This window comes from Myxocyprinus asiaticus, chromosome 36 (assembly GCF_019703515.2).
Source record: "Myxocyprinus asiaticus isolate MX2 ecotype Aquarium Trade chromosome 36, UBuf_Myxa_2, whole genome shotgun sequence".
Classification (NCBI taxonomy): domain Eukaryota; kingdom Metazoa; phylum Chordata; class Actinopteri; order Cypriniformes; family Catostomidae; genus Myxocyprinus; species Myxocyprinus asiaticus.
Window position 1 is genome coordinate 31,536,051 of NC_059379.1, and position 25,113 is coordinate 31,561,163.

At 37.7% G+C, this 25,113-nt stretch overlaps 1 protein-coding gene and 1 long non-coding RNA gene across 6 annotated transcripts in view; one reads left to right on the forward strand and one right to left on the reverse strand.

The window, feature by feature from the left end:
- Positions 1-428: 428 nt before the first annotated feature.
- Positions 429-3,448, reverse strand: LOC127427430 (uncharacterized). Its single transcript, XR_007894935.1, has 3 exons — positions 3,298-3,448; positions 955-1,058; positions 429-709 (listed from the first exon to the last, which is right to left on the reverse strand). It is a non-coding gene; the product is annotated as an uncharacterized LOC127427430 (long non-coding RNA).
- Positions 3,449-5,252: 1,804 nt separating this feature from the next.
- Positions 5,253-25,113, forward strand: part of LOC127427377 (KAT8 regulatory NSL complex subunit 1-like) — a 45,065-nt gene continuing 25,204 nt past the window's right edge. The window contains exons 1-2 of one of the 5 annotated variants that reach the window (XM_051674960.1): positions 5,253-5,846; positions 10,490-11,920. In XM_051674960.1, the coding sequence (XP_051530920.1) occupies positions 10,563-11,920 (1,358 nt within the window). In that variant the 5' untranslated portion in view covers positions 5,253-5,846; positions 10,490-10,562. The remainder of the gene's footprint in view (positions 5,847-10,489; positions 11,921-25,113) is intronic. The other 4 variants (XM_051674958.1, XM_051674959.1, XM_051674962.1 and 1 more) reach the window with 4 other exon arrangements.

Genomic DNA, 25,113 nt, shown 5'->3' on the forward strand with positions numbered 1-25,113 from the left:
GCATCAATGAAAACCATATATGAACAGACATAGGCTATTATATATGTGTTCTGGGGTGATTAGAGGTGGAAATAATAATAATAATTATAATAATGTGGCAACTTTTTTTTCAAGTAAAAAATATTACATTTAAAAATTAAATATAAATAATTATTAAATTATTAAGATAAAAAAAAATAATAATAATAACATTGACTAAATCAACCTAGATAAGTTAGGCTACAACAACAAAAATCATTTTAATGGTTTGATTAAGTAGAAATAACTCTCATTGCAAGCCGTTTGTAAGCAGCTATTTAGTGACCACAGTTACAGTTATGTACCTCTTAATGATCTTGGTTGCTGATATGTTGAAATCAGTTGAAAAGAATTCTCTGTGCTCTAATTCATTCTTTGGATGTGTGGTTAACGCAAGGAAGAGAGAGAGAGAAAAAAAGAAACAATATAGTAATTTTATTGAAAATCAAATGAAATGCATTGTGCTTTTTTACAGCATTGAATATGACAAAACTAACAACACTGGGTTGTTCTTTCTGCCAGTTACAAATGACACGGATGACATGAGGGACACCAACAAGACTTCTCAGGATCAGAATAGACATTTCCATTGCTTTCCAGCACTTACACCCCCTTCACTGTCCTTAAAATGGTTCAGTCCAGTGCAATGTGAGGGAATGCAAGGACATTGGAGGACCCAGAAAGGAAGGACCTAAGATAAAAATAGCAGAAGAAAAGTCTACAAAATCAGAATGAGCATGTCACTAGACAGAACATAAATATTCGCAATCAGGCCACAATACCAATGCAACAAAAACATGATTTATGTTGAAACATTCAGCAAAATGTGCCGCATTAAATTGCAAATACAGTTCAAAATTGTATTTGCATATAAATTAATTGTAGAAATCTATTCAAATTAGCAATAAACCTGAAAGAACAATGTTTGCTACCCACATTTGAAGCCATGTCCTCCTCATGAGGCTGCTGTAGCACCCTTCACACACGCCTCAAAGGCTTCCAGCAGCTCCTTACAGCCCTCCGCACCTTTCCCCTGAACGCTGAACATATAAACAGTGTGTTAAGCGCTAACTGTATGATAAAATACACACATATGAGATTATGATGGACAAAATGTCTTTATGTAGAACTCAATCTAAAGGTTGAAAAGGTGATGAAAATGGTGAAAAACTTAATGCTGAAAAAAAATGCTGAACAGTTACAGGATGGGACATTTACTCCTTTTTAAATACATGCATATAAATTATAACCTAAATTATAGTATTATAAACTTATCAACTACCCATGTGAAGATTTTTCAAAGATAGCTAAAAGCACTCATTTGAATTAGTGATGTGCACGAGTAATCGATTAATCGATTAATCGAGTACTCGTTCAGCTTCAAATATTCGACTAGTAAAAACACTACTTGAATATTGCAATTTCATTTGTGTCTTTGCCTGCCCTAGGCAACAATGAAACTGCTTCTCTCACCTACATTTTGTCATTACAAACTTGCTTGACATTACATTATTTAAAGTGATTGTTTTGCTTCAGAAGACTTGAAATGTATGTTTCTATGTGTCGTGCAAATACTTTTTGTTTTTGTTTTTTCTCATTTTTGAATATATATGTTGTTTATGCATAGTGCTCATTTTTTCATAAGGAAAAACAGGATCAAACATTGAAGCTTGAACTTGAATTCTACATTTCAAGTAATCGATTAGTCATTTTGTGTGTGTGTGTGTTAGAGTACTCAACTACAAAATTACTTGAAATGCCCATCCTTAATTTGAATGTTATAATATAATATGTACAGCATGTGCATAATAAAATATAAAAGACAGAAAAGATGTAAGCTTTGCGCACTAGGTGATTGTAGAATGTAGACCAAATTTGCACGTGATGCCACCCAATGCCATCATAAATAACACAGACATTTCAATGCAGGAGATGTAATATGAGCTGTAGGAGAGGGAAAGCACACGTCCACTACCTCGCCCATGAATGCCAAGGCTATTTAAAACCAGGCTATACTTACATCACAGATATACATTACTTAAATTTCCCACTAAATTTGGCATCAAACGGAGACAGCGTGTTCTTCTGAATGTGTCTTTTGTATACAATATGACACATCTCTATTTCAAAAGATGATATATATTTGATATATTTTTTTTTTCAAATCAGATGAACTACCATGCTATAAAGATTCATTATGAAGAGGCTGAGCTTTGACTTTGGCACTTTTTGGCCTCTGAATAAAGAAAATGTAAGAAAAATATACTGTGCAAGCCTTTTGCTTTCTTTGCGTTTTACTTTTTGAGCATATATACACAAAAGAAATGTGGTTATAAAAGTCTATCGTTGTTTGGTGCGGACATCATGGTCGTTTTTGATTGATACAGTGATTATAAATTGGTTATAGATTATATATAAGGTATACGTATGAAGACTAACACATATAAATAAGTGCTTAATTAAATTCGTTTTATGATTTTACAGTCTAGTGTCTCACTACAAACACATTTTTGAAGTTATCAAATGCTTTGCTTCCAACAAATGCTATTTTATTTATGTGTAAGTGATGCAATAGAGATGACAATTCAATTGGATTCGTAAAGGTACACTTGACTGATTCACTTAAGGGATTTAGCTGTAAAGGTGATGTCACTCTTCGTCCTCTTGTGAAAGGTTCAACTTGTGCAACTGCCTGTAAAGTTCACAATATTGTGGCATTCAGTGAGTACATGACCTCTGACCTTTTGACCTAGAAAAGAGCACTTTGCTTTGTTGACAACCATAAATGGAGGTTAATCATTTGTGTCTGAAAAGATGCAATACTTGAAAATTACAAGCTTATTTCAAGCAATATTTTGAAATGTATTTCCAAAATTCTGTTTACGGTGCATCAAGTACTTCCAGTGGAGCCACGTGCTTTAACATAGCAACATAATGGCTTACATGGATAATTTTCCACCAGCATCATCACTTCCAAACCCTGTTCCCCTCTACACCATGTGCAATGACTTCTCGCCTGCCTTTAGTAACCAACACACAACTAAGTTACATTTTAACCAGTCAAAAATATTTGCAGAGGTGTTGTGTTGTATGTCAATGCATAAAGGAATACTGTTTGTGTTGCTGCAAGTCACAGTAATACAAATGAATGCATGCTGAGCTTTACAGCATATATAATCTAAGCAAAAAGTACCAGATCTTCAAATTATTCACAATTCCTAAATGTTGCATCAAATGACCTACTTGGTTTTGACATTTCCTCAGTAAAATATGTCTCACCATTTGTCCAGCTCTTCTTTCGTAACCTGGCACTGAGCAGGTACTTCTTCTGGCATTTTTCTATCTGAGAATGTCAGTTAGATTAGACAAGTCTTTAAGGAAAAACTGGGTGGACCACAATATATATAGGCTTAGTTCCCAGTCTGTGGGTGGAAACTGGGAAGGAGGGAGGAGAAAGGGTGTGTGGTAGGGGGTAGGGGAGAGGCCGCAAGTGAAGGTGATCTGGGAAAAAGAACCTCATTGGAGTGAGCCCCACTGCCTACTCAGAACAGTGTATTAAAGCACAAGTACGTTTGCTAGGAAAGAAGAATGCAGTTTAATGACTAAGACTAAGGCACAGAGCTGCTGAATATAAACCATGTTTGCACAAATGTTATGTGTCATCTTGGTCTTACAGTGACACCTAGGGGCGTGGATGAAGCATCATTCAAACACAAAAGTATTAAGTGATCGATGCCATTGTAGAAATTCATTATTCTCAGTCAGCCATGATTAATTTAATCCAAGAGTGAAAGTGTTCATTAACAGTGCGGTTAATGAGATTGAGCGAGTAGTATTCGGCTGGTCATGTGATTCAAACATGGCTGCCCCCATGAGGGAACCCTCTCCACATAGAATAAAAGAGCTTTTGTAAGGTACGGAAGCCCTGAACCTCAAGGTGGAAAAAAAAAAATTCTCTCTTCAAAAAAAAATTTTTTCTCTCTTCAAAAAATGTTTTTTTTTTTTCTATTCAAAATGTTTATTTTTCTCTTCAAAATTTGTTTTTCTCTCTTCCAATTGTTTTCTCTCTTCAAAAAATAGTTTTTTTTTCTCTCTTCAAAAAAAAAAGAAAAAAAAAAAAAAAAATGCATGCGGTACAAACCTTGGCCACCAGGTGCCACTATCAGTAAACATGTAATCTTATGCTTTTAATGATTTCTCTGTTGCTATATAGCTGAATAATACATTTATTATTTATTTAATGGTTTGCAAACCTTAATCAAGACAAAATCAAGAGAATTTTTGAAGAGAAAAAAAAAAGTTTTTTGAAGAGAGGAAAAAAAAAACTTTTGAAGAAAGAAAAAAAAATTTAGGAAGAGAGAAAACATTTTAAGACTTAGGCTCAGGAAGGAACTGAGACACTATTTTTTTTTTTTTTTTTTTTTTTTAATTTTCACCGTTATTATTTTTTTTCCACCTTGCGGTTCAGGGCTTCCGTAATAAGGTTACTGATATGACTGGAGTCTTTATCTCATGTAAGTGGTCATGATTTTAGGTATATGTTTCAAAATGAGATTCGTCCTCCACCACCCTGATTGAGGCGAGTCACTACGTCACCACGAGGATTTAGAGCGCATTGGGAATTGGGCAAAAAAAAAAAAAAAAGACCCTCATGACTGTGCGTCAGGTTTAAAAATATATGAATATTTTGTCATAAAATTTAATAGCTATTAATATTTCGACATTTTTATGAAAAGGTGCATTTTGCTCAGGTCAAATGGAGTAAACCTGTGATAAGTTATTGATGTTCTTGACACAAAAACTCATGATATTTCTTAAAAAATATGTAAATGTGTTTGAAAACTTTTTTGAAATTGATGATTAATTTGTGTACACTCATGTTTTGAAAAAGCAAGGAAACGAAAGTATGTAATACCTTTTACTTAACAGTTACACCATTAAGTTTTTGTTTTTTCAAAAAATTGGGAAACCAATATGGACACAAACATTACATTTCTATGAACGTGACGTGTTTTAAACGAGATTTTTAAAAGAATTCTCATTTGTGTCACCTCACACAACCTTTTTTAATCACCCTTACTGTAAACGAGGCATTTACAGGAAGAGAACTAGGCGTTGATTAATTTAAATAACGTTTTATTTATTAATATTTCTTATATTATATAGACTATAATATATTTATATTTGTCATTACTTCCTAATGTAAAATTGCAGTTCCACCTGTTTTTTTCCCCCAAACTTGTATGCATCATTGCTTGCTTTGATTAACAGCGCCCTCTAGCGGCTCCTCTCTGCAGTGCTGCGTTCACTCTAGCGGCGGGCGCGAGAATGTCTCCCGCCTACAGGCTTCTCTCGCTACACGCGCTGCATCTGTATTTGTCAGGCTCAAATCCAAGGGAGACGAACGAGGCGCCATCTTTCGTGCGTTTCTCCCTCCAACGATGAGAAAATGATCTCGAAATCGGTGGTCTGTGACACCTCCAATCTGTAAATAAAGGCGTAAATGAACAGAAGTCGTATTTGAGCAAAAATCGATTCATAATATACAGCAAAAATGTATATTTGCTTTCCATAATCCAGCGAGGCGGACAGCAGCAGCAGCAGCAAGGTGTTTTCTAGTATCGCCCATTTCGTGATTCCGGAGCCGATAACGAAAAGGGTTCCTGAAACCGGGGTGTTTTTTCACGAAGCGGACGCGGATGTGGCCAAGGCGGCAGGCATGCTTGACCAGACGTTTGATTGTGTTTTGGTGACATTTTTGTGCTATTCAAGCCAAAGGTCGGTGGAATAGTTGCCGAAATTCCCTCGGATCGCGCGCCCGTCACGTGGTAGGTTCCTCCTTTTTCTTTGTTAGTGGACGGTCTCGAGCAGCAACACTTATGTTACATAAACCTTAATCCTCCTGCAAACCTATTTGAGCTCTCGGTTTAACTCATTTAACCATACACTGCTGTGTTTGCAACAATTACATGTTCATTTGTCTTTGTGGGTGTTTTGAAAGCTTACCCGATCGGGTATTTGTTCCAAAAGAACAGATAACAATCTAGTACTTCGCCATTCATAACTATCTAGCTGCACACGCAGCATTAAAAGCAAGTGTAGTAAACTCACACGTGTGCTTTTGCATGATCAAGGACGTATATATTCTTGTTGTTTTAGGCGGTATCATGGGGGCTCGTTGTTCTGTAGTAAACTTGTCAGCTTGAAGCCGGTTTACTGTTTAATTTGTGGTAAAATGAATAGCATAATATGCAAGGCCGTTTGTAAGCTTGTCTCCAGCCCTTTCTAGCGCTTCTGATTATTACATTAGGCTTTAGAAGCTTTCAGCAATGCATTAAAAGCGAGTTCAGTCCTCATATGGTGTATTTTACGAGCGTCCACGTCTGAGCTGAAATGCGCTTCTGTATTCATTCACGGAAGTGGCACACGGATGTACATGTGGTCTGTTCTGCATATGCCAGGACAGACCGTTAAAATAGAAAATAAGACTAATTTCTAAGCAGGAATGTCGTAAGAAGCTAGGTTCTTGCATTAGATTATAAAGTTGTTATAATGAATTTAACACATGCACAACTGCCGTTCTTATTCCTGTCGGTCTGGAGAATTTTAAGTGCTTTTTCTCTACCATTTGTACTGGACGAGTTCGCTTGTGTTATTACTGTTATGGCGATTAAACCGCGACGCCGCGAATCTTCGCAATTATTCGAAATATCGATCGAATGTTCGACGCGGTTTTGTTGCGCTCACTGTTAACACACTAGCTGCTTTGCTCTTTCTTTGTTTAACCCTAAATGGATTTGTCATGTGTACTGCTTTAACATATTAATCTAGTTAGTACCCTTGCTCTTCATACTCGATTTAACTTTGGGAGAACAAAAATGGCACCACATAAACTTTAGAGGTAGACCGATATATCAGTTTTATTGACTAATCGAAAACGATAGTTGCTTTTTGGAACTAGCGGTTATCAGCAAAAATCTATGTAGATAGTTGCCAATAGTTTTTATTTTTTGTTTATTCCTCTGTGTCCCGCTGCTGGAGGATTTTACAGTTAGAATGACTTGATTCTAACTGTAAAATGATCACACTCTCATACTCTCAAGAGAGCAGCTCAGAAAATGGAGCACAAGTGGAAGAATACAAAATTAGAGGTATTTTGCGGTGCACAGAAGGATAGTGTTTGTAGCTACAGACCAGGTCAGCATATTTTAGCAAACTCATAGAAAATAACCACAACAATCCTAGGTGTTTATTCAGTACTGTGGCTAAATTTGTTCGGAATAAAGCATCGACTGAACCAGAAATTCTGTCGCAGCACAATAGTAATGACTTCATGAATTTCTTTACTGATAAAATTTAAATAATCAGAAATAAAATTGGAATTATGCAATCAACTGTCACAGCACCTCAGAAAACAGTGTCTCATAATTTTCCTCACGAGCAACTTCAATCCTTTGCTGTCATAGGTCATGAAGAGCTAACAAAACTTATCAAAAAAATAAAAAACATGTATGTTAGATCCAATACCAACTAAGCTCTTAAAAGAGGTATTCCCAGTAATCTCAGAACCTCTTCTTAATAGTATTAACTCCTTGCTATCCTTGGGGCATGTCCCAAGAAACTTTAAACGGCAGTTATCAAACCACTTATTAAGAAGCCACAGCTTGATCCCGGAGAAGTGGCTAATTACAGACTGATTTTAAATCTACCATTTATGTCGAAAATACTAGAAAAGGTAGTGTCCTCCCAACTGTTCTTTTCTACAGAGAAATGGTATATATGAACAATTTCAGTCAGGATTTAGGCCCCATCACAGTACAGAGACTGCACTTATCAGTTACAAATGACTTGCTCTTATCATCTGATCGCAGCTGCATTTCTCTTCTAGTGCTTTTAGATCTTAGTGCTGCCTTTGACATGATAGATCATTCTCTTGAATAGGCTGGAGAATTATGTTGGCATTAGTGGACTTGCATTAGCATGGTTTAGGTCCTATTTATCAGACCGCTACCACTTTGTATGTGTAAACGAGGAATTGTCAAATCAAACAAAAGTATGGAGTGCCACAAGGATCAGTGAACGTGTGAATTTTCTGTATATTGATATTTAATAGTATAACAGCAGCTTCAAGAGGTGCAATAAAAACAATCACTGACACCTCATGGGAATATGCTGTATCTAAATCTGTCATTATTGACAATATTCATCCATATTTTTATCATTTCAATGCATATTTTGTTATTTTGATTATATAATCAAGTGTTCTAAATTGAAGTGAGAGTATAAAAAGAATAATGCAACTATTTGGGAACGTCCTGTCGGCACTTACATATTTCTCCAAATTCATCTTATGAAAAATAATAATAAAATAAAAATATATTTAATAAAATAATATAAACAATAATATACAGTCTCTGTCATTTCAAAGTATGAGTCCCCAGTGAATTTTGGCATTGTTTATTGTTAAGAGCCCCGGGTTATGCACCAAATATTCATTTTTTCTGGTAATTATTTTGATTTTGATTGAACAGTAAAAATGCATCTGGGATTTTTCTTTTCATATTGGACTCTTGTTGCCTCAGTGTTCGTGCCCGTCAGAGTAAGAAAAGACTAAGACATTTTTTTTTAAACATTCTTTAAATTTATTTTTAAAAACTATCAGTTTTTAAACAGTTATCAGCCTTTTCCACCACCTTAGATAACTGTAATGGCAAAATCCAATTGGTCAACCTCTAGTTCAGTTTCTATGTTTGTGGTTTAACGCCAGTCTAGGAGCGACTCTACCACCAATATCATGGCATGCTGGAGTGTAATATCACCCTCCAGTCTCTTTTATTGGTGTGTCAGAATATTTCTTTTGCCAGTGCAAAGGCTGTTAAAGTAATTATGAAGCCACACTGACATGCCTTTCAGTAATAAACTGCTATAGAGTCATTATGAGCATATTCAAAGGCGGTAACTTATGAAATGAATGTTCTACATATACTTATGAAGCGATAGTCTCTTATCTGCTGGACCTAAAGTCATATCCCTAATTCCGTTGACACAGATGGTCTGCTGAGGAGGAGGGGAGATTGAGAAGGCTTGCTGTTCTTACATAAGCTTGAATAGAGTAGGTCTTTCCCTACTAACGACTATGGAAATGTGCTGAGGTCAATGAGTTCTTATTTAGTCTTTTAGTTTGAGCATGAGTTAAAACAGAAGAAAAAGGTCAACAGGGCAAGCAAATTGATGTCCAAGAAGTGTTTTGATGGCACAATATGTTTGTATGACAAAGCTAATGTAAAAAAGTATCTGTCTGCCCATCCATCTGTCTGTAATACTGTATGTATCTTAAAGGGATAGTTCACCCAGAAATACAATTCTGACATCACTTACTTACCCTCATGTTGTTCCAAACTAGTATGACTTTCTTTCTTGCATGGAACATTAAATGTGATGTTAGGCAGAATGAGTGCCTCAGTCACCATTTACTTTCATTGTTTGGTGAAAAACATGCAATGAAAGTGATTGATGACTGAGCCTAACATACTGCCTAGCATCACCTTTTGCTTTCCACAAAAGTAAGGAAGTCATATGGGTTTGGAACAACATGATATGTGAGTAAATGATGAAGTCTCTAAAGTCTTAGAAATATAAAAGGCAAACAATACAAACGTAAAGGAACTGCCCACCCAAAAATAATTTACTCACCCTCATGTCATCCCAGATGTGTGTGACTTGCTTTCTTCTGCAGAACACAAATGAAGATTTTTAGAATATCTCAGCTCCTTAGGTCCATTCAATGCAAGTGAATGGTGACCAAAACTTTGAAGCTCCAAAAAGCACATAGAAGTACATAAAAGTAATCCATACGACTCCAGTGTTTTAGTCCATATCTTCTGAAGGGATCCAATCAGTTTTGGGTGAGAACAGACCGAAATATAACTCCTTTTTCCACTGTAAATCTTGGCAACAGCAGTCTCCTTGGCAATCATGATTTCAATCTCGATTATACTTCGTAGTGCTTGACGCATGTGCAGAGCGCTTGATGGCGCCATGAAGTGTAATCAAGCTTTAAATCATGATTGCCAAGGAGACTGTAAATGTTGAGTGAAATTTCATTTTTGGGTAAACTATTCCTTTAAACCTTCAAAGAACTGACCCCATTCACTTCCATTGTAAGAGCCTCACTGTAACCTCGATGTTTCTTTTTTTTTTTTTTTTGTAATCAAAATTATGCCACAAATGCTGTCAGTAGAGCTTTACTTGTATTGAACCCAGAATATTTTTGAGGTTTACAAAATATTTTGTTCAATGAGTACTAGTTTTGAGTATTGACTGATGAATGACTAAGTATTAGACAAAATATTGACTTGTTAGCTTGCCTCTGCAGCTTGATATTATGGATTAAAGATAATATAGATTAGTTTGGAATAATCTGGGATTTTTCAGTGTCCTAAATCTCTCTCTTTTTCTTTTTTTTTCCTAGCAGCCAGGCTGCATAGGTGGGCTGGAGTGAAGGTTTGGAGGTGCAGGCTGCCGTGCCCATTCCTCGGCCCTGCATGGCTGCGATGGCGCCCGCTCTGACTGACGCCCCAGCCGAAGCCCGTCACATTCGCTTTAAACTTGCCTCTCCTTCGTCCAGCCTTTCACCAGGCAGCACAGAGAACAACAGCAACGCCAGCAACATTCTCCTCTCTGACTCTGCCAGTAACCACAGCAACGGCAAGTGCCACGTCAACCCTGACGACGGACAGAACTTTGCCCACTACCACAGTATCAAGGGTCAGGAGCAGAATCCCCTGTCTAAAGCCCCATCTCTGGGCAAACTGGCACCCTTCTTGTGCTCTGATGTCACACCAGTGCCCTCCTCCAACAAGGTCAAGGAGTCGCTGAAGCTGCAAGGTGTCCTCATCAAGCAGTCGGTGCTGAAGAGCCACGGCCTGCTGAGCGGCTCCATATTCCCTAGCGCTGCTGCGGGCAGCGACTTCCTGCTGCACAAGCGACACGCCCTTGAGCTGACTGGAGGACAACTGAAGAGTCTTGTCAACGGAGGAGGAGCTGGGAGTACCATGGTGCCTGTTAATGGATTCTCCAAGAAAGTTGCCATGCCCAGTGCCGCTGTAGCTGAGAAAGGCTCCATCGCCACTGTTAATGGAGACAGCAACCAGCCTTCTACCAATGGAGAAGCTTTGTTATCTGTGTCCTCAAAGTCTTTCGGTACCTTTACAACCAGTGGACAGAATGGAGATGTGAAGCCACAACAGAATTTGACGCCTTGTGTTCAAGGTGTGTCATCACATAAGGAAATGACTGCTTTGTCTGAAAGCCCAGAGGTTAAAGCAGAACCGGAGATTCTTGTTGGAGGATTGGTTGTTGAAACAAATAGCAATGATATCGCTAGTCAGCACGGCTTTCAAAATGGTCCCTCGCCCCTCAGCTCTTCCCCAGTTCCTGATGACACCTCCCTCCCGACCCCCAACTTGGAAGCTCTGTTCCGGGATCGGGTTCAGCAAAGCCAACACAGGCAGACAGACATTGAAGGCCGCCTGGTGCGTCTTCGTAAATGCCTGCAAGTGGTGCAGGCCAAGCAGGTGGAGCGGCATTTCAAACAGCAACTCTCTGGTTTTCTGGATCGCACTCTGACCTCGTCATCCGCAGGCTCTGGCCGAAGAGTGGAGAGGTCGTGGAGAAGATCTCGTGCCTCTGCGGGTGCACGAGCTCATAGTTTGGGCAGGTTTTTGAAAGGTGGCAGGGTGACCACAGAACTGGAGCAACTGCATCTCAGCGGCACCACACATTTGCACGTGGCAGAGACTCAGTTTGATTCGGATGCCACTGAGAGCAGCTCAGGTGGAGAGAGTGACATCGAGGAGGAGGAGCTTGCCAGAGCAAATATTGACCAGTGTCATATTAAACTGTAAGTCACAAGTTGATTGGTTTCTTTGGCTCTATAACAAAACTTAGTGAGTTGCATTGGTGTTTTCTACATAGACAGCTGCTTTCTGGAACCTCAAAAGCGACTGATTTGGATTGCTGTACATGAGCAGCAATACCATGGGCTCTATTATCGTGATCGCGCTAGTGCTGTGTCTTATCCAATGTTCATGACTTTTTTTGTGCCAGAGCGAAGCACAGGTGGGTGTGGGTGGGAGTGTTTGTGCTAACTGTGGGTGTAAACACACAAACTATGGGTGGATTGTATGCTAATAAAGTGGCACAAAACACAATTTACTATTTTTCGGAGGAAATGGTCATTGTGCAAAGTCGTATGAGAACCACGTCTAATCATGGCACAAAGTCTGAAGTCAGTTTGGGGATTCCATCAGCAGATGATATCAAAGAGCTATCAATCACTTTTAATGCTAGTCATGATTTGTGTTTAAGTATATCAATATAATAATATTAATAATAGTAATACGTTTATTTGGTATAGTGTCTTTCCCAAGCTCAAGAGCGCTGTACATAAATTAAACATAAAACATTAAACAGAGAAACAAATAAAAAGGTACATTAAAAAACAATCAACAGTGGACAAGAACGTGCATTGTAAAATCAGAGTAATGCAGGTTCAAGCATTCGTGCAATTCCAAACATTAGTAACCGCTATAAGATATTAGACAAATCTACAAATGCGGCATCGTATAACAGAAAAGGAGGAGATTACAGCATTTCAGGAAATGCGGAACATTGTAAACTGTCAAATACACATTGCCCTTTCTGTGTCTAAATAAAAGCTCCTTGTGAAGGTGAAGTAAACAGGACAGAAATATATTATTTTTGTATAGCGCAAATCTAATAATCAGAATAATAATGATAATTCAGCATTATATTATAATAATAATAAACCCAACGTGTCCCATGGTAATAATTTAGTATTATGTAATGTTCAACTGGGGTTTCAAAAATAAGTCAGTGAAGTAGCTTTGCACATCTTGTTCATTCACAAAAATGTATTAGTAAAAACATTTGAAGGTAAATAATGCTTTTTAATTAAGCTACTATGTATCATTGTATATGAAATATAAATATAAAGTGCATATCAATGAAAATGATTGAATTTCATTCTGCCTTGTGTATATTTAATGAAAAGTGAATTATTATATTTTAATTTAATATCTTTAAAATATTGAATCTAATTGGCTACAGTGGATGTTTGGATGAAATGATGGTTCCTCTGATAAAACACTTTAGAACAAATACATAATTATCGAGATATATATTGAATATAGATTATCGTCATTAGGCTGAAAAATATCGATATATAATTTAAGACATAACGCCCAGTCCTACATTGTTCTAAAGTGTGGTTATTTGGGTTACTGTCACCTTCCTTTCAGCTTGGACTAGTCTGGCCATTCTCCTCTAACCTCTGTCAATAACAAGCTGTTTTTGCCCACAGAACTGCCGCTCGCTGGATGTTTTTTGTTTTTTGCACCATTCTCTATACGCTCTTGAGACTGTTGTGTGTGAAAATCCCAGGAGATCAGCAGTTACAGAAATACTCAAACCAGCCCATCTGGCACCAACAATCATGCCATGGTCCAAATCACTGAGATCACATTTTTTCCCCATTCTGATGGTTGATGTAAACATTAACTGAAACTCCTGACCTGTATCTGGATGATTTTATACATTGCACTGCTACCACACGATTGGCTGATTAGATAATAGCATGAATAAGTAGGTGTACAGGTCTACCTAATAAAGTGGTCAGTGAATGTACATAGCAAATACAAATATTGGCTGAAATGGCCTGTTTTTTTATTAGAGTGAACAATTTTTTTTTATCAATATTTTCCGGTATTAAATGAAAGTAGAATTAAAATCAACATTCTCTGTAATCAAACTTTTCCATTTTTCCACATGCCATTCTGTCTCGCGCACGTTCGAACACTCAGCCTCTCAAAGAATGCTCTTTTACCCATACGGTAGCGTTAGATGCATGCACACTATGACTGCTTTGTGATATGCTTTTAGCACAGTCAACAGCAGGCACATGAACCAGCGAAGCACTGGGGAAAAAAAACTAGGCTGTTTCCGGACAGTCCACATAATGCCCTGAGGATGAAATTTGCTTCATGCGTACTGTGCACGAGATTTATCGGTATGCCCAAAACCAAAGTATACTCTTGCCTTTAGTCTCATCACACCCTGGTACAGCATCACTATCATGAACCAAAGAGGCATCCACATTTGAGCATTTCACAAAAAGCAGTTTGGATTTAGTGCCCCGTAGGAGCGTGGGGCATGTTTGTGACTCCAGGTCTTTGTGTTCCTGCCCTGAACCTTGTAAAGTCTCACCGTTCATTTCCACTCTAGCCTTGTTTGTACAGTGAGATCATAGATCTTGTTGTCATAATGTAGTCTAGTCTACAGTCATTTCAGCTGTCGTCCTCGGCTGTGGTCTTATCTAAAAACATAAGCAAGGTTAAATTTCCTGTTTGGCCCCTGGGGAGAGCCTGATTCATTGTGAGTGAATAGAGAGTGGGTGAACTAGAGAACCCTGATGTTTTGGTTAATGTTAAAAATCAAAGAAAACCATAGCAGTTTCACTCTCATGTGAAATAATTTTTTCCTACTTCCTGTTTGATTGTGTTTTCAAGAGCACAGAATAACAGTTTAGGCAATGTGAGCTTTTAGCTACAGAAGCATTATTATTTTGGCTAGAGAATGATTGGTATTTTTTATTTAAGACAAAAAAACTATACAGTTATTTAAAAGTGTCTGATAATGTATACAACGAACATGGCGGCACGTGCACAACTTAAGGCTCAGCATCTCCAACTGTATTTCATTGGCTCTCTACTGTACTCTGCACAATGACAAAGTTGAATCTAATCTAATGTATATGCAGGGCCAGTTTTTTTTTGTATTAAATTTTTTTAATTTAATGATATATATTTTTTATATTTATAAAAATATTATAAAAATAAATTATTATATTCATTATGAAGATTTTAAGAATTATAATTATAATGATTTAGCTGAAAATGCAACATCAAGCACTTCTATGGCACATCTCACTTAAGCATGTTAAAAAAAATGAGCCGCTCGCTCAACCCAGAATGCGCTTCGTGATATGCTGGTATGGGAATCTGCGAAATAAGCTATAGGCCCAATGTTATGGAGCTCTAACATTGTTTTAGTGAACTTGCAAACCTTATAACCTCAATAAATGCAAAGTGTAAATCAAAGTTAAGAACGAGGAAATCGAAAGGGAGTGTGGAGAGACCTACTGGTTAGCAGAATTAGCAAATATTCCTTTTGGAGTCGTACGTGTCACATTGCCAGAGAGCATGAGGATGTGCTACGCGAACATGGTAGTGCAGTAAAAGGTGAGCTAGTAGACTACACTACTATTCGATAATAAATTAATAGATAAGTAATGTATCTTGTTGTTTTGCCATCATGTCAATGCAGCTGCCAGCTAGATGCAGACCCAGTTCTGCGGGGTTGCGAACGTTACAGCACCTTCAAGTGAATATGTAAGATTAATAATACTGTATATTGGCAAAGCATTTTGCCTTGAATCCCAGCGAACACACACACAAAACCATTAAACATGTATGATCTTGCAGTGTCCTAATTTGCAGGTGGAGCATTCTGCTTTCATGCCTCTATTGTACAATTGAGCATATGATTAGTAAAGATTTCAGCTCTCACATAGAGAAATTCATAGCGGAATTATCTCAATTAATCGATTCGGGAAAAGTGGCACAAAACTGCTGGTCAGTTTCCCAAAGCCAAATCCACACCTTAACGATAAGTGAAACGTTAAAAAAAAAGAATTAGTGTTTGCGGATAACATCTTCGACATCGCTTGCTGCATTCATGTGCAGAGAAAAAAATCTATAAATGATTGAACAATAGAAAAAAAAACTTTTCTTAAACAAAGGCAGTGTAATTTGTGAATTAAATAATTTGTATTTGTTTTAGGATCATTAAACAGGATTTCATCTCATTTATATATTGGACAAAATCTCACTTTATGCAGGACAAATATTTTTTATTTGTTAAATCCTGCTGTACATAAAAGAGCGCATGCACAAGACATGATAGTTTAACGCATATAAAGTCCAGATTCACTTTATAATGCTTTAAAAATATCAAGGAAAAACAAAGGGGGCACATGGTATCTACTAATATAATAATTATTTTATAAATAACCACAGTCCTTTAGATTGCATATGATTCGTACTTATAAAATTGTATGGAATATTAATTAACACTAAAAATCTATGATAACTTAAAGTAGACCTATTATGCCCCTTTTTACAAGATGTAATATAAGTCTCAGGCGTCCCCAGAATGTGTCTGTGCAGTTTCAGCTCAAAATACCTCACGGATCATTTATTATACCATGTTGTAAATGCATCTTTTTAGGTGGAATCAAAACACGCTGTTTCGTGTGTGTCTCTTTAAATGCAAATGAGCTGCTGCTCCCCGCCCCCTTTCCGGAACAGGGCTGTGCCTTTACAGCTCATGCTTCGGATACTATAGCAACAACAATTCATAACCAATATGACTGACACCGTAAATACCGGAGTTCAGCCATATATGTATGAGCAACCGTAAACAACGCAGAACATAGGCATTTTGAGTTTGTGATAGTGCTTCTTATGTAGAAAATCACTTCCTGCCCTCCATCTGCATTTCACGCCACAGCAACACAGTGACGTGACGTCATGTGCAAACAAGCTATAACAACATAGCTCTGGTGAATACAATCAGAGACAATGGTAACTTTAGCTGCATTAGCCGTGGAATCAGCTAACAAACACATTCGGAAAGGCGATTTGCAAACATTCACAAAATATAAAGTGTGATACTTACATCTTCAGGATATAAAGCTGGAACATGAACAGTTGGTACTGATCCATGCTTGAGAGTCAAATTGTTTGAAAATACTGCTTTATATTGACCCTCATTCACAAAGCTGTCTGGTGTGAAAAGATTTGCACAAACATACATGAATTTTGGTATGTTTTGGGGCACATTTTTTTCAAAAACAAAACTTGTCCACTGCGTCTTCAGTGGCTCTGATGCCGGGAGTACATGAATATGACGCTTACAAAGTTGAGACATTATTCTTCTCACTGTAGCTGCTCCAGCGTGGAAAAAAATGGCAGACTGTGTGTCGATCACTCGGGAGGATCTATGATAATAGGGTGGAGTCCGTCACCAGTCATGGGCGTGGCCTGCTCTAAAGTGACGTCACTCTAAAGGGCCGATCTACTGTGTATGCTTAAACCGTTCATGACTATTCCCAGATAAAAGAACACTTTACAGTAAGGTTCCATTTGTTAATATTACATTATCTACCATGAACTAACAATGAACAATTCTTTTAAAAATGTATTAATCTTGGTTAATGTTAATTTCAGCATATACTAATACATTTTTAAAAATGAAAAGTTGTATACATTAACATTAGTTTATGCATGAGCTAACATTAACAATGAACAATTGTATTTTTATAAAGTAACATTAACCAAGATTAGGCTAATAAATGCTGTAAAAATATATTGTTCATTGTTCGTTCATGATGCCTAATGCATTAACTAATGTTAACAAAAAACAATAACCTTATTGTAGTTTAACCAGAACACAGTTAAAGGTGTTTCACTGATTCTGTGCTTAAAGAGATAATGGACAAAACTGATGTTAGATTTTTATAGTGTTAGATTTGTAGGTTGATTATTAATGGAAGCTGCATTAAAAAGAGCCATTTAGCAGCTTGCTGAGTTGGTTTTGCACCTTTGACTTAATCAGGCATCCGTGAATGGAGATTTTTGGATGTCAAATTTGAGCGCACTGAAACGTGTGCCAGTTTCACCATGCCGTATTATCACATACACTGCCGGCCAAACGTTTGGGACAATGTACAGATTTTGCTGTTTTGGAAGGAAATTGGTACTTTAATTCACCAAAGTGGCATTCAACTGATCACAATGTGTAGTCAGGACATTACTGATGTAAAAAACGGCACCATCACTAATTGAAAAAAGTATTTTTTATATTTATTTTCTCCCCAATTTGGAATGCCCAATTCCAAATGCGCTCCAAGTTCTCGTGGTGGCATAGTGACTTGCCTGGTGGCGGAGGACGAATCTCAGTTGCCTCTGCATCTGAGACCATCAATCCGTGCTCACGTGGCTTGTTGAGCGCTTTACCGCAGAGACGTGGCACGTGTGGAGGCCCACGCTATTCTCCACATCATCCACGCACAATTCGCCACGTGCCCCACTGAGAGCGAGAACCACACATTATAGCGACCACGAGGAGGTTAACCCATGTGACTCTACCCTCCCTAGCAACCGGGCCAATTTGGTTGCTTAGGAGACCTGGCTGCAGTCACTCAGCACACCCTGGATTTGAACTCGCAACTCCAGGGGTGGTAGTCAGCGTCTTTACTTGCTGAGCTACCCAAGTCCCCAGGTATTTGGTTCGTTAAATGAAGCTTAACAATGTCTTTGTGTTTGTTTTTAAGTTGCCTCAGTATGCAATAGACTGGTGTGTCTTAAGGTCAATATTAGGTCAAAAATGCCAAACAAAAGAAACAGCTATCTCTAGAAACTCATCAGTCAATCATTGTTTTGTGGAATGAAGGCTATACAATGCTTGAAATTGCCAAAAAAAACCCTGAAGATTTCATACAACGGTACACTACAGTCTTCAAAGACAAAGGACAACTGGCTCTAACAAGGACAGAAAGAGATGTGGAAGGCCCAGATACAACTAAACAAGAGGATAAGTACAGGTGCATCTCAATAAATTAGAATGTCGTAGAAAAGTTCATTTATTTCAGTAATTCAACTCAAATTGTGAAACTCGTGTATTAAATAAATTCAGTGCACACAGACTGAAGTAGTTTAAGTCTTTGGTTCTTTTAATTGTGATGATTTTGGCTCACATTTAACAAAAACCCACCAATTCACTATCTCAACAAATTAGAATATGGTGACATGCCAAACAGCTAATCAACTCAAAACACCTGCAAAGGTTTCCTGAGCCTTCAAAATGGTATCTCAGTTTGGTTCACTAGGCTACACAATCATGGGGAAGACTGCTGATCTGACAGTTGTCCAGAAGACAATCATTGACACCCTTCACAAGGAGGGTAAGCCACAAACATTCATTGCCGAAGAAGCTGGCTGTTCACAGAGTGATGTATCCAAGCATGTTAACAGAAAGTTGAGTGGAAGGAAAAAGTGTGGAAGAAAAAGATGCACAACCAACCAAGAGAACCGCAGCCTTATGAGAATTGTCAAGCAAAATCGATTCAAGAATTTGGGTGAACTTCACAAGGAATGGACTGAGGCTGGGGTCAAGGCATTAAGAGCCACCACACACAGACGTGTCAAGGAATTTGGCTACAGTTGTTGTATTCCTCTTGTTAAGCCACTGCTGAACCACAGACAACTTCAGAGGTGTCTTACCTGGGCTAAGGAGAAGAACTGTACTGTTGCCCAGTGGTCCAAAGTCCTCTTTTCAGATGAGAGCAAGTTTTGTATTTCATTTGGAAACCAAGGTCCTAGAGTCTGGAGGAAGGGTGGAGAAGCTCATAGCCCAAGTTGCTTGAAGTCCAGTGTTAAGTTTCCACAGTCTGTGATGATTTGGGGTGCAATGTCATCTGCTGGTGTTGGTCCATTGTGTTTTTTGAAAACCAAAGTCACTGCACCCGTTTACCAAGAAATTTTGGAGCACTTCATGCTTCCTTCTGCTGACCAGCTTTTTAAAGATGCTGATTTCATTTTCCAGCAAGATTTGGCACCTGCCCACACTGCCAAAAGCACCAAAAGTTGGTTAAATGACCATGGTGTTGGTGTGCTTGACTGGCCAGCAAACTCACCAGACCTGAACCCCATAGAGAATCTATGGGGTATTGTCAAGAGGAAAATGAGAAACAAGAGACCAAAAAATGCAGATGAGCTGTCAAAGAAACCTGGGCTTCCATACCACCTCAGCAGTGCCACAAACTGATCACCTCCATGCCACACCGAATTGAGGCAGTAATTAAAGCAAAAGGAGCCCCTACCAAGTATTGAGTACATATACAGTAAATGAACATACTTTCCAGAAGGCCAACAATTCACTAAAAAATTTTTTTTTTATTGGTCTTATGATGTATTCTAATTTTTTGAGATAGTGAATTGGTGGGTTTTTGTTAAATGTGAGCCAAAATCATCACAATTAAAAGAACCAAAGACTTAAACTACTTCAGTCTGTGTGCACTGAATTTATTTAATACACGAGTTTCACAATTTGAGTTGAATTACTGAAATAAATGAACTTTTCCACGACATTCTAATTTATTGAGATGCACCTGTACAGTTGAAATCAGAAGTTTACATACACTTAGGTTGAAGTCATTAATACTAATTTTTTAACCACTCCACAGATTTAATATTAGAAAACTATAGTTTTGGCAAGTCGTTTAGGACATCTACTTTGTGCATGACATGAGTAATTTTTCAAACAATTGTTTACAGACAGATTGTTTCACTTTTAATTGACTATATCACAATTCCAGTGGGTCAGAAGTTAACATACACTAAGTTAACTGTGCCTTTTAGCCTCTTGGAAAATTCCAGAAAATGATGTCAAGCCTTTAGACCAGGGGTGTCAAACTCAGTTCCTGGAGGGCCGCAGCCCTGCAGAGTTTAGTTCCAGCCCTGCTCCAAAATGCCTCCTTGTAATCTTCAAGCACTCCTGAAGACCTTGATTAGCTGCTTCAGGTGTGTTTAATTAGGGTTGGAGCTAAACTCTGCTGGACTGTGGCCCTCCAGGAACCGAGTTTGACACCCCTGCTTTAGACAGTTAGTCAGTTAGCTTCTGATAGGAGGTGTACTGAATTGGAGGTGTACCTGTGGATGTATTTTAAGGCCTACCTTCAAACTCAGTGCCTCTTTGCTTGACATCATGGGAAAATCAAAAGAAATCAGCCAAGACCTCAGAAAAAAAAATTGTGGACCCCCACAAGTCTGGTTCATCCTCGGGAACAATTTCCAAATGCCTGAAGGTAGCACTTTCATCTGTATAAACAATAGTACGGAAGTATAAACACCATGGGACCACGCAGCCATCATACCGCTCAGGAAGGAGACGCATTCTGTCTCCTAGAGATGAACGTAGTTTGGTGTGTAAAGTGCAAATCAATCCCAGAACAACAGCAAAGGACCTTGTGAAGATGCTTGAGGAAACAGATAGACAGGTATCTATATCCACAGTAAAACGAGTCCTATATCGACATAACCTGAAAGGCTGCTCAGCAAGGAAGAAGCCACTGCTCCAAAACCACCATAAAAAAGCCAGACTACAGTTTGCAAGTGGGGACAAAGATCTTACTTTTTGGAGAAACTTATCGTGAGAAGCTTGTGGAAGGCTACACAAAACATTTGACCCAAGTTAAACAATTTAAAGGCAATGCTACCAAATACTAACAAAATGTATGTAAACTTCTAACCCACTGGGAATGTGATGAAAGAAATAAAAGCTGAAATAAATCGTTCTCTCTACTGTTATTCTGACATTTCACATTCTTAAAATAGAGTAGTGATCCTAACTGAACTAAGACAGGGAATGTTTTCTGTACATCAGAGTCTCTAGTTTGAGAAATAGACGTCTCACATGTCCTCAGCTGACAGCTTCATTGAATTCTACCTGCTCAACACCAGTTTCATGTACAACAGTAAAGAGAAGACTCAGGGGTGCAGGCCTTATGGGAAGAATTGCAAAGAAAAAGCCACTTTTGAAACAGAAGAACAAAAAGAAAAGGTTAGAGTGGGCAAAGAAACACAGACATTGGACAACAGATTATTGGAAAGAGTGTTATGGATCTTAACCCCATTGAGCTTTTGAGTCCCGACAAGACAGCCACATCTATGGCAAGTGCTACAGGAAGCGTGGGGTGAAATGTCACCTGAGTATCTGGACAAACTGACAGCTAGAATGCCAAGGATCTGCAAAGCTGTCATTGCTGCACATGGAGGATTTTTTTGAAGAGAACTCTTTGAAGTAGTTTAAGAATCTCTGAATTTTTTTTTTTCAAATTGTAACAGTAATTTTTCACGTTATTAATGTCCTGACTATACATTGTGATCAGTTGAATGCCACTTTGGTGAATAAAAGTAACAATTTCTTTCCATATGAGCAAAATCGATACATTATTCCAAACTTTTGGCAGCCAGTGAGCTGAATACATGATTGTCCTCTTGTTCTGTGCCCACTTTCATGGCTGTTGATTTTCAGCCTTGTGTCATCCTTTAAAATAATGTTTGACTAATCCTTCTCGGCACATGTTTAAGACATCATCCTGTGGCCTCCTCAGAGTTGGGAAATTGAAGCATGAGGAACTGCTGCTTGTTGACCTCTGACTGCAGTTAAAGTAATCAGGATAAATTTAAACTTCATGCCAGGACATTGATCCCAAAACAACCGGCCCTCAGCACACATTATTGGAAGCTTTTAATGAAACACAGCTGCTATGCACATGGGAGATTTGCATAAAAGTACTGAAAGGAATCATTACTGGAACCTTTAAGGAACTGGAATCTTTAAAAGGAATTGGAATGGGAACCAGAATCGTTAAATTCCTTATGATTCCCATACCTACTAGAGTGTACATCTTTTCAGAATGGGAAACATACTCATTATTTTACTGCTATTCTCTTCTGGAAGTACTAGAGGCTCGCTCTTGCCATTTAATTCATTGCATTAGCTAATTCTGCACATGTAATTGAATAAAATAATTAGGCCTATCAATTGATATCCTCTTCATTAAGGTAAAATATGTGTGCCTTGAATCAGCCTGAAGCATATTGTAAAACTGTCTGGTAGACTTAACGGGGCTTTCACCCATTTGTATATTGATTTGTGCTCATTTGTTTTCAAGTTTGAAATGTTTCCACGCTGCAAATTTATGTTTGAAATTTCACAATTGGATGACCTCTCGTATCACCAGAATAACGTTGTTATACATGCATAGATATAAACGGAAATTAATGTCAGAAATACAAGAAGAATCGGATACGAGTGTTTAGATGCAGGTCAATTGTCCAGATATTGGATATAGAACCACATTTGGAAGTGGCTCATATTAAATGTGATAAAATCTGATCTCATAAGTGTTGTGAGTGATCTCATAATCTGGTCTCATAAAAAGAGTTGAGCAAACTTAAAAAAATTAAGGCGACATGATGCAGTAAGATTTGAGTTCTCTTAACAACTGTGTTAATAATTGTCCTCAGCAAAACTGCTTTGTTTAGTAAATGTGAATTTATTTGTTTTCTGAATGCAACATTTCTTGTTGAGAGAACTACTAATTTCATGTTCAGCCAACAATCCATTCGCAAAACAAGAACTTTCATTTTGTCACCAATTTAATTACTTTTACATGAAGTTAACTGCAGTCTTTATATCTGAAGACAGTACATAGAATTGTTTGACTAGTTTCCATCCACTTTTCGTGCTATTTTGTTATCAACAAAGTGAAAATGCGTAAAAAAATGTAGTTTGGGAAATTTGCCGTCTTCTGCCTGTTTCCATTCAAATGGCCTTTTATCGATAAAAATGGTGTGCATGATGACGTCATGCCTAAAAAAAGTCTTTGTCGCATGAGCTTTGGTTTATCGCAAAAGAAATCTGCCCATAAGCCGTTTCCATACAGAAATGTGTGTTTATCGCTAATTGTGTACCTTTCGCCTCCCAGATGTCCCTAATTTTGTTTTCCTCCGAAGTTTTGGTAAAATGGGGAGAGTATTGAGACAATTCATTGAAATTAGACAGCTTACTTATTTTCACAAATAAAAACAATCAGAAGAGGAGGAGTTGCAGTCAGAAAGGGAGCAGTTCCCCTACTGATAGGACTGTAATATTGGTCCTGATGTCGCGCCTATCGCAGGTTGCCACCGGTTCCGACCCAAAAGCGAATCGTCATGGCCCTGTTCAAGCTGGCAACCTGCACCAAGTAGTGTGGGAAACTTTAGGTCTTAGTGTAAGGACCATCAATCGATGTGTATATGCTGTATTGATGTGGTGTAATATCAGGGTTTACAGTGATACATTAATCATCTAATCTAAAGCATTGCCATCTCAACTGTATAATGTGCCGTATATTTCTACAGCAACTTTTAATGACCATCTGAACTTGATTGTCATCTAAAATTAATTTTAGCGTCATAATGCAATTTACATTTTCTGAAGAAGCTCAGCAAATGCGATCTGAGGTAAAGAGGGTTAGATTTAAAATGTTCAAAAGCTGGTTTTCTGACAGTGAATTCAGCATTGGACAAATAGTTCTGACAGTTTATAGTCTTGAAAAAAGTGTAGAACATTCTGAGAATGTCATTCAGCCGACTTTTTTCATCTACAGAACAGGGTAAGACTAATTTAAGTTTGTGTAAAGAAAAGGCATATATAGGTATAAAAACATACTTTTTTCATTTGGTAATTAATTAGTTTATTTAATGCTTTATTCATTTGGTAATTTATTTAGCCTAATTTAATACAGGAAATTTTGCCGGCAATTTTTTTCAAAAGTATAAACAATAATTTTATAGAATTGGGCTATATGTTAGTGTCCCAAAAAAACACACTGAAGCTTGTCTCCTAGTAGGCCTATTGTGTATTTATTTTTAATTGAAAACATCTTTGTGCACAGGAATGATATGTTTTTTTTTTGTATTTTGGACTAATTCCATGACTGCCGTCTATTATTTTGAATGGTGTGGAAAAGCAACTTTAATAAATAAACGGATGACTACCGCAATTAAATTATTCACAAACAGTGGCCATTCATTTGTTCTACTTGCACTTGTTGATGTGAATGATATGAGATAATTGTGTTGGCACTCCTGGAGTTGATGTTTGCAGTACTGGATCTATATGCCGTTAAGATCAATCCATAATCACGTACAATAAATTGGCTTTCAAGTATGTATACCGTTGTCACGATTAACACAGGCTAACGATTGGGGTAAATTCTGAAATTTGATGTATTTACATAGAGATTATGCACTAGTTAAACGGAAAAATATTATGTTAAATATTGCATATAAAAAGATTGCGTTTCCATCAACTTTATTTTGATGCGCTAAAACTTTTTTGGCA